Source organism: Eutrema salsugineum, unplaced genomic scaffold (assembly GCF_000478725.1).
Source record: "Eutrema salsugineum unplaced genomic scaffold, Eutsalg1_0 scaffold_5, whole genome shotgun sequence".
In the NCBI taxonomy this organism is placed as follows: domain Eukaryota; kingdom Viridiplantae; phylum Streptophyta; class Magnoliopsida; order Brassicales; family Brassicaceae; genus Eutrema; species Eutrema salsugineum.
In genome coordinates this window covers 589090-600110 of record NW_006256612.1, presented here as the reverse complement: position 1 = coordinate 600110, position 11021 = coordinate 589090, and the positions used below count along the sequence as shown (strand labels likewise).

General features: G+C 36.6%; 1 protein-coding gene across 1 annotated transcript; it reads left to right on the top strand.

Moving 5' to 3' along the window:
* Positions 1-4979: 4979 nt before the first annotated feature.
* Positions 4980-5993, top strand: LOC112084175. Its single transcript, XM_024153411.1, has one exon. The coding sequence runs from the start codon at positions 4980-4982 to the stop codon at positions 5991-5993; it is 1014 nt and encodes a 337-aa protein (XP_024009179.1).
* The last annotated feature ends 5028 nt before the right edge of the window (positions 5994-11021 follow it).

The following is an 11021-nucleotide window of genomic DNA, read 5'->3' as shown; positions in this document are numbered from 1 at the left end:
GAAATTCTTTTTAATATTTTCCTACGAGCTTATAATAAAAAATAAAAGTTATAGAAAATTGGTAGGAAATTTCCTATGACTAAAATCGTGGGAAAACAGTCAAAATTTTTTAACCAATATTCAACCAAAAAGATATCCGTAGGAAATTTGATAAAAAAATAGTAGGAAATCGGTTGAGAAATTTTTACTGTGATAATGGTAGGAAATTCGTCAGAAATTTTGAACAACTTTACTACAAACAGAATATGTAGGAAATTACAAATCACTTTCTTATAAAACAAATATTTTATTATTTTAACTAGGTGGGGATCTGCGCCAAACGCGGACTTGCGATGTATACAAAGCTGATTACAAAATTTGTAGATGCGATCATTGATAAGTAGGAGGTTTGAAAGTTATATCTAATATTTTGAAATAATATGTTTTCATATCTTCCTGTTCTAACTATACTAACTATCATGAACCATTTATTTCTTTTTTTTTATAATGGCGAAAAGTTTTAGTAGTTGGACAATGGTATTGTGATCTGTATTGTTAACAAACCCATAAATTTGATAGTTGGATAATAGTACTTTTGAAAAAACTCATCACTTTATCAACTGTGACCATTATCGTTATGTGCATCAATATTTGCTGATGTACAACATTCCAATACCGCAGATCTTTAACTTGCAGTTTGTTTCAGTGTGTATTTTTCAAACACCATTATAGTTTTGTACTGATTTCTTTTATGTTTAATAAAAGTATCGATTCTCGACAATCAGAACAACAATTAATGGAAAAAGAGAAAGAGTATCAATTCTGAAGCATAAGTAAACCAAAGTGTCATTAAAACAAACTATTTAATTAATAAAGATCTAAACCAAAATAAATAAAATAAACTATCGTTTTCTTATATTCTGAAAGACGACTTTGTATACAACATTCAAATTATTGGTTTGTGGCTTACCCATAGTATACGTTATTAGAATCTTCAAAGTAGCTCTCGAAGTAACACGTGATATAGCCACATAAAGTTGTCTATGGGAAAATACGAGTTTTGGTAACTACACTCCAACCTTTTGCAAAGTTTATCATTGGTTTTAACTGATAGTCATTTCACAGGCGATTGCTATAGAGAATAGTCTACGCCTCATTCTAAAAAAAAAAACCTTGTTTCAGTGAGGGAAACAAACATTCGTGGGATCAAGACCTTTAGACTAATATACTCACCAGTTATGGCTAGCTTGAATAACATGTTTGGCCAATTGTGTTACCAAGAGTCTTGTTCCACTGCATAAACCACCACTAGGGTCAATATTTCGAAGCAACATAATAAGTGTTCCTATTTTCAATTTCATGGTTCAGTAATCCTGAGATCTTAATAATATTCAGATATTCCTGGGTGTAGACTTTTTCGTCAATCTTGCCCTTATTAGAAGTATCAATATTGTCCGAGCTAAATTATGTATGTTCCTCACCTAGAAAAATATTAAAAGAAGTTCACTAAGTATAACTTAAAATAATGATATGGAGCTCAAGTGTAAGATCATATATCTATATTTATAAAGCGTTAAATATGTTTACCTTGTATTTCCGATAACATGTATTTGTTTATTAATCTCATGTCTGCATTTATCAGGGTGAGAATTGCTCTATCTTGAAAAAACTTTGGGTCTCTCTCCAATCTGTATAAATCACCATACACTTCTCTTACTATCACTTTAACAGGATCGTCACATTATTTTATTAGTAAATCGTCAGAGATTTTAATTTTGGTTTCATCATCGTCACAAAATATATAGATCACTCGCTTATTGTTCCTTTTTATTGTTTTTTGAATGTCATGAAGACATTCCTAAATTATTATGAATCCTTCCTGAATATTTAGGGAGGCATTCCTAATTAAAAATTCAGACATGGATTCCAAAAGTTTAACAATATGTAGTTAGGTCTGAAATTAAAATGTAAACAACTTCTTTTTGGTCCGAATCAGCATACTATTCCAAAACATTGAAAACCTACTTGCTTCTTAATGATATTCAATCATCTTTATTCATCACAAAATTAGACCCGATCAAATCAAGAGAAACTGTTTGTTAAACAACAAATACATAAACATATAATACATTCGAAATCTTCAAGAGATATTTAAAACGTGATCATTGAGGGTTTCTTATTCAGGAAGACCTTCTTTAACTATTACGAATTTATTCCTGAAAATTAGGAAAGCTTTATTGAATTGAAAATTTAATAAGGTTTCTTAATTTTTAGGAAAAAAAGCTTACTAAAATCATCTTAACAAACTTCTCATGAAAAGACTTGTCCATGTTTGTACATATAAATATGTATAATTAAAAATGTCAAAAAAGTCGATGGTACAAAGATTAAAAGGACATTTGTTACAATAACCTTAAAAATATGAAAAATAGTCTAAATAGCCTTTTCAAAATTACCATATTTTTTTTAAAGACTTTTTTTTCCTATATTACTGATTTCTTTTATATTTAATTAAAAACGAAAATAAATTAAAAAAGGAAATTCAATCAACTTAAATAAAACTAACATTAAAAACAAATAAATACACAATTATTAAAGGAAAACGTCTATTTAAAAAAAAAGGAAATCATTTTTTTAAAACCAGTGTCGATGGTTTCTGTTACATTTTTGAAAAAGTACTCGGTTCCATCTTCTTCCTCATGAGACATCTTTTATTTTTAACTAAAATCTACTAAACAACAAAGGTATTAACAATCAAATTTATTACTTTCTTAAAAAAATCATAAATTGACTCATGTTTTCTTTTATTTCTGTATTAAGATTGATAATTTTTTAGGTTTCTCAGATTGTGTATTTTGTTTCTAATACTATTTTTTTGTGTGTAGGTACTCACTTTAAGTCTTACAAACCATGGTCAAAAAGGAACAAAATCATTTTCTGAGTTTTCAGAATTCAAAGTTCATGGAGATTCATGTAACTAAAACCAGTTTCATGTAGAAAATGAAAAGCATGTGAACTCTGCCATGTTTTAGCAGACTTCGAATCTACTTATTTTTGATAGATTTCATAAGTAGACTTAAGTAAAGTTTATAAACAATCAGTAGACTTGCGTAAAGTCCACAAGTTTTTTGGCAGACTCCAATAGCCAATTTCGCAGACTTATATTTAGTCCATGGAATTCGGTAGACTTTATAGAGTCTACAAGTTTTTGGTAGATTTCAATAGCTAGTTCCGTAGATTTACGTTTAGTCTACATACATTTGATAGACTTTCATGAAGTCTACGCATTTTGGGTAGACTTTAAAGTCTGATCCGACAGACTGATTACAAGTTTGACAACACTTGATAGACATTCGTGAAGTCTACATGTTTTCAGAAGACTTTGAAAGCCCATCCTGCAGACTTACTTTTGGTTTGCTGATGATCAGCAGACTTGCGTGGAGTCTAGGTAATTTGAACAGACTTTAAATATTGGGTCGACAGACTTGCATAATGTCCTCATGGTTTTGGTAGATTTAAAAGTTCTCTCTGTAGGCTTGCGAGTAGTCTGGTAGATAGGATCTTTAAATCTGCTAAAAATGTGGAGGCGATAGAACTTCATGAAGTCTACATGTTTCCAGAAGACTTTAAAAGCCCATCATGCAGACTTACTTTTAGTTTGCTGATGATCGGCAGATTTACGTGAAGTGTACGTAATTTGAACAGACTTTAAATCTTGGGTCGGCAGACTTGCATAATGTCCTCATAGTTTTTATAGATTTAAAAGTTCTCTCTGCAGACTTGCGAGCAGTCTGGTAGATAGGATCTTTAAGTCTGGTAAGAACTTGCAGGCGATAGGAAAGTTTATCGACTTATTGCAGACTAACTACAAGTCTGCCGGTTTAAAGTTTGGCAAAAACATGTAGATTTCATGAAAGTCTACCAAGCACTCCAAATTCAAAGTAAGTTTGTCTGATTGGTTTTTGTAGTCTGCCAAAAATGTATAGACTTCACACATGTCTGCTGAGTGTTTTGCAGGCTTCTAGTATGTCTGTTAAAATTCGATTTTGAAGTCTACCAAAAACATTTAGACTTCATGTAAGTCTACCAATTTTTTGCTGAAAAATCATAAGTCTGCGTGATTGGGTAGTGTCATCTACCGATAACTTGTGGATTTTATATGTTGGCAGACTAAATATGAGTCTGCCAAATCGTAATCTAAAGTCTGCCAAATAGTTCTATATTTTATGCTATTCTGATTTGTTTTTCTATATTTATTATATCGCAGGAAATTGGTGAAGTTCATAAAAGTTGAGGAACTCTTGATGAAACTAGTGTATATGAGGAAAAAAGTGGTACTATTGATGGAGGTGTTGAGGCTCCAGAAAAAAGTGGTACTCTTGACAGAGGTGGTGAAACTGATGAAAAAAATGGTACTCCTGATGAAATTGGTGAAAATGAGGCACATAATGGTGCTCCGGATGGACGTGAAGAAAATGAGGTCAATAGTGGTATGCCTAGAGAATTTGGTGAAAATGAGACACACAGTTTTTCCTTAGATGAACTTGATGAAGATGGACAAACTCGTGTTTCTATTGATGGTAGATATGGTTCTACTTCAGATATGTCTTTCCATGAGGATATTGGAGAGCATATGATTGGTGGCTTAGAAGGCACACAAAATATTTTGCAGATCCTAGAATGTATTAGGATAGGGCAAGTATATACTTCCAAGGCGGAGTTACAATATAAGTTGCGGCAGATCACAATTTTTCAGAACTTTGATTAGTCAACATATAAGTTGACAAAAACGTTGTTCATTCGCTGGTTGTTCTTGGAAGATTTGTGCATCGGCAATCAAAAAATCCTCAGAGTTTAAATTGTGAAATTACATAGACATTCATACATGTTTAGTCACGGAGAGGTGTTCTCGTCATCGACAAGCTACGTCAAAGTGTATTGGTGACTTATATTTGAGAAAATTTGGAAAAATTGGTGTTGGAATTATTCCTATGCACATTATGGATGTCATGAAGGCGGTGTATGGTATTGCTATTGATTATTGGAAGTCGTACAAAGCATTAGTGCATGCACGTGAGCTTGAACAAGATACATGGGAAAGTGGGTATGAGGATTTGCCTATGTTTCTTCATAAGATTAAGGCAGCGAATCCAGGTACAATTACCAGACTTATATGCGACGAGCAAGACAGGTTTAGGTTCTTGTTCATTGCATTTGGTGCATGTATCAATGGTTTTCGGTTTATAAGAAATGTGGTTGTGGTTGATGGGGCTCATTTGAAAGGAAAGTTTGAGGGTGTTTTGCTTGTCGCCGCTTCGCAGGATGGAAATGGTGAGATATTCCCCTTAGCTTTTGGGATTGTAGATTCTAAAAATAATGCTTCATGGGAGTGGTTTTTAACCCAGTTACGTATGATTTGTGATGACCAACAAGAGCTAGTGATTATTTCTGATAGACATAGATCCATTAGAAAAGCTGTTTGGAAGGTGTTCCCACAAGCTCATAGAGGAATATGTACCTATCATCTCCATGAAAACCTCATTATGAAGTTTAAAGAGAGTACTACACTAAAGTTGGTAAAAAAAGCTGCAAGGATGTACAGGGTTTCTGAGTTTGTTGCACTATTTAACGAGATTCGAAGGCAAAATCCTGATATTGCAACATATTTGGAGAATGCTGGTGTTAGTTTGTGGTCTTGCGCAAATTTTCAAAGAGACAGATATGACATAACGACAAGCAACATTGCTGAGTCTATCAATAAGGTTCTTAAAGATGCCCGTGAGTATCCAACTGCTTATTTTTTAAAAGAGCTTCGGAAGCTATTTTCGAAGTGGTTTATGAAACGGCGGGAACAAGCTATGTCACTGCAAACATTCTTTACTCTAAGAGTCGAACTTAAACTGGAATATCAATGCAGTATTGGCAGTACTCTTATGGTGCATCATATAGATGCACATCATAGCCATGTCACCGGCGGTGCATTTGCTTGTATTGTTGATATACAACAGGTATGATTTCTTTTTTTTTTCTACTCATATTCTCTGAATATTACCTTATTATTACCATCTTATAACCTGTTGTTATTGTGTTACTAGTTTGGTTCAATCGTCTCGTACAGGTAACAGAGGAGTTGTACTTGTGGCGTTTACGACGTCGATAAGATACCATGTGAACATGCTCTTGCTGTTATTGGGAAGCGACCACATCTATCTTTGGAAACTCCTGTGCATCCTTAATACACAAAGAATACCTTTGTATGGTGCATATACCTTGTTTAATCCTTTTAAATCTTTAAATTTCAAAATAGGAGGACCATCAATGTTTGACGGACGACCAATCTTTGCTCCGAGACTGGGAATGGTATTGTAAGCCCATACTTGAAGCGTTTGTACAAATCCATCTAATGTGTATGAATTAGCTTCCAAATTTACACGTTGATTCAATCAGCCGCTTGAAAGCCTCTCTGCCCCAAGGATATTTCTCAAATTCGGGCAAGTCAAAAACCATTCGAGCAAATTCAAACGGAAGCTCCTTTTTATCATCCTCACCTATTATGAAAGTTGCTAAAATACACAGATACGTAAAACAAATTTTGTCTTCTCTTGACCAAGAAGAAACGTCTTCTAAAGCTCCTTTCAACTCTTTCTTGCAAGGGCTCTTCCTGCTTACTTTCAACTTCTTCCACAACTTTTTATGTGCCTTTGCTTCTATGCACATTTCAAAGTCGTTATGTCTTCAAACTCCGACAAAGAGAACCGAGCTGGTGTGTTTCCAAACAAGCACCACATCTCATGCTTTTTTTTGCATGCAAGTTGATTCACAAGAAGATACTCGACGATCTTAGATGACCAAGTGAACTTATTTTCTACAAACTGTGTAATTACACCCAGCGAAGAATCACGGATGTAGGTCCATACTTCTTCTCCAACAGTATTTTCTACTTATTCTAGAAACTCGGTTTTACTATGGCAATTGATGCTTTTTTTTTAGGTTTTGGCTCACAACCACGTGAATACAACCGTAATGGAAATCTTAAATTCACATTTGTTTGAATCGACATTCTGCATAAACAAGAATCAGAATTTACTAAATTTAGCACTCAATATCAAGCCACCAACCAGTATTAACAAAAGATTCTAAATAATTAACAAAGCAACACTAATAAAAGGCATAAAAGAGCAATGGTTCAGAAAAGATGGATCAATTTCTTGTACAAAATTAATCACCAAAAGAAAAACTCTTATGTCTACGCTTAGCCACACTCATCTAAATCAGACAAAAACTTACCAAAAGAAAAAAAACTTATAAAAAAAACTTTAATCAAACAAACATTGAATCGTTGACCAAGTACTATAAAAGTCAGCGTATAATATCTAAATAAAAAAAATAAACTTCTCAATGTAATTGACCACAAAAACTACAAGTAAAAATAACAAACTGACGAATATAATCTCTGCAAACTAACAAACTGCCTTTCAATGTAATCTCTGCAACTCTTAAATATTTTCAGAGATTTGAATTTGGAAACAAGCCAGACGAATTTGGAGACAAAGACAGACGAATTCCGGAGACAAGCTGGCCAAGCAAATCCGATATTCAATTTCAAAGAAGAGTTAGGCGAATTTGAGGACAACAGGATTTCGTTGGAGAAGAAGTATAATAGAGAAATGGTGATACCCAAAATACGATGAATGAAACGGACAGAGATGTTGGTGTGTCTTTTTTTTTAATCGTCTGAATTTCATTAATCAAAGGAAAAATGGAGTTTTAGAAATCCTAAAACCCTCTAAAACAAAGCTGATAAAACAAACATAGCACCAAAGCCTAAGAAAAGGACAATTACAGTGCTACAACTCAGCTTAAATCAGATAAGGGGATGCAGATCACCAAAGTGCTCCTGATCCCAATGGCTCTTCCTAGCTAATGCGCCACCACGTCCCGTTGTATCTGTTCGTGGAGCCATGAAGGTCCCCCTAGTGCCAAATAAGATTGAAATCTTCCATCTCGCAGGACACTCTTCGCTATTGCTCTAACAATGTGATTTGATTTTGGAGATTCTAAATCGAAATCGCATATCACGAACCCTCGGCGGAGTAAATGTATCTTTTCCGTTAAAGCTCTATACCTCGGCCACGACTCTGGTTTGGATATAGCATCCATTGCAGCTTTACAGTCAATGGCTATACGAACTTTTAGCATATGAAGATTTGTTGCACTTTCCAATACCCATATTACACCCCTTAGCTCTCCGGTGATCTGATTGGGGGAGCTTGTAAAGGCCTCTCTAGCATGATATTTCACCTCACCTCTATGGTCTCTCGCCATCCATGCTCCTCCACAGTGTAATCTGGCATTCCTCCAGTTAACATGCACATTGCACTTTATTACGTCCGACAGTGGAGGAATCCAGCGATCTTCCAGAACCCGCACCCTCAGAGAGTTGTTTTCAGGTTCCAAAGAATGTTTGTTTGCCTCTACCCACGCCTGAACGTCATCTATGATTCTCTGAGTTAAAACCGCCATCGTTTCCTGTTTCCCTTCGTATATGACTGCGTTCCTATTTTTCCATATGTTCCACATGATCCACGGTATTCGGACAGTAATGTTTTCTTCCAATACATCCGACTCCACCAAATCAAAGATGTAGGCCATGTTTTCCTCCAAAGTGTCTGCAAAGCCGTGACTCGGAAATGGGATTTGTGTGGCATTCAGTATCTGTTGTGCCGCCTGACATTGGAACATGACATGATTGATTGACTCAGTTGCCTGGTTGCAGAGTTTGCAGGTCGTGTCCACCTGTATTCTTCGCGTCTGCAGTCTATCTGCCACAGCTAAAGCTCCAGATAAGGTTCGCCACAGGAAGAAACGGATTTTTGGTTCAGTGCGAATTTTCCATATTCGCTGTTTGAGCGAAATACGGACTTGTTCCACCAGAGTCTGATGTGGTTGTGGCACCAAGGGGTGATTTGAGATAAACCATTGTCCACTCTTGACCGTATAAGCCCCCTGCTCTGTAAAAGCCCAAATGAACTTGTCTTCCACCTTTCCGATTTGTAAAGCCCGAATGCGCTCCACATCTTCAGGTGGGAATAATTCCATCAATCGGTCTTGCCTCCAAGTTCCTTCCTCGGAAATGAGGGATGAGACCTTGAGTTCCAGATCTATCTGTGCTTGTCTGTTCATAGGTCTACGCGGCTGTTGATCAAAAATCCATTTATCCAGCCATACTGCAGTGTTTGAGCCATCCCCAACAGATTTCATAAGACCTCTTTTCAATAACTCCTTTCCAAAGTCGATACTTCTCCATGCGTATGATGGCCGGTACCCTTCCCCTAACTCCAAAAAGCTCTTATTTGGAAAGTATCGTCCTTTATACAGCCTTGATAACAATGTGGTTGGCTCATTGAGAATTTTCCACGCTTGTTTGGCCAGCAAAGCCTGATTGAAGTCTTCAACATCACGAAATCCAAGACCTCATTTTGCCTTTGATTTACACATCTCCTTCCAGGATATCCAATGGATTTTGTTCTTTTTCTCGCAGGAATTCCACCAAAAATTTGTCATTGCTTGTGTAATCTTCTGACACTGATGCTTTGTGAGTTTAAAGCAGGACATTGCATACACAGGAAGAGCCATGGCAATAGACTTCAACAGAATCTCTTTTCCCCCCAAAGATAGTGTCTTTTCATACCATCCACTGAGCCTTTTGTTAAGCTTATCAGTAATGAAAGATAGCAAAGCTCGTTTAGAACCCGAAAAACATTCCGGTAGCCCCAGGTACTTACCATCTCCTCCCTCTTTCTCGATACCAAGCATGTTCCCAATACATCTCCGTTGAAAAGGGTCTATGTCCGCGCCATAAGTCACTGCCGATTTCTGGAAATTAATTTCTTGTCCAGAGAAGTCTCCATACAGCTTCAAGCACTTTAGGAATTCTGAGCATTCCTTGAAAGTTGCCCGACACAGAAAAAAGCTATCATCGGCGAAGAGCAAATGCTGGATTGAAGGGCAATTTCTATATAGCTTCATTCCACTTAGATTCTCTTCCTTTTCAGCTCTATTCATCACATGAACAAGTGCCTCCGCACATAAGATGAATAAGAAAGGAGACAAAGGATCGCCTTGCCGTAACCCCCTTTCTGGTTTGATGTACCCGTGTGATTGACCATTTAAGAGCACTGAGTATGAGACCGATCTTACGCATTCCATGATCCAGCCTGTCCACCGCGCATCGAAACCCAATTTGTCGAATAATTCTTGAAGGAATTGCCATTCCACTCTGTCGTAAGCCTTCGACATATCTGTTTTAATGGAGATGTAATCCTCTTTGCAGTTTGGGTTTGTGTGGAGACCATGAATCATTTCATGCGCAATCAAGAGATTGTCCGAGATCAATCGCCCTGCAACAAAAGCTCCCTGAGTTGGAGATATCAAATCTGGGAGAAATCGTTTAAGCCTGGCACATAAGATATTTGATATGATCTTATATGTTGCTGAGCACAGACTTATCGGACGAAGGTCTGTCATCTTGTTAGGGTTGGGAACCTTAGGGAGAAGACATATCTGCGTAAAATTCCATTCGTGGTGAAAACTCCCAGTTTCAAAAAATTGTTTCACCTCCACTGTCACCTGCGGTCCCACTATACCCCAGAATTGTTGGAAGAAATGCCCAGTCATCCCATCTGCACCTGCCGCGCTATCTCCTTTGATACTCTTCACCGCTAATCTGATTTCTCGATCAGATACCCTTTTTACCAACTCTGCATTCATCAGTGGTGTTACTCTTGCCTCCATCCCCTGTAATAATTCACTAGAGTTTCCGGGCTTAGTGGATTTAAACAGGGTTGTGAAGTATCTCTCCGAAATCTTCCCTTTTGCATCCTCAGAAAACTGGTCCCGTCCATCCTCATCTAAGAGCGCCACAATTGTGTTCTTCATTCTGCGTTTACGGACGCTCCCATGGAAAAAACTTGAGTTAGAGTCTCCTGCTTTTAACCATGCCTGTTTGCTCCGCAATTTCCAGTATTCCTCCTCCTCTCTAG

Excerpts from the sequence above, each read along its gene's own strand:
- LOC112084175 (XM_024153411.1), top strand. The coding sequence starts at position 4,980 with ATGGATGTCATGAAGGCGGTGTATGGTATTGCTATTGATTATTGGAAG.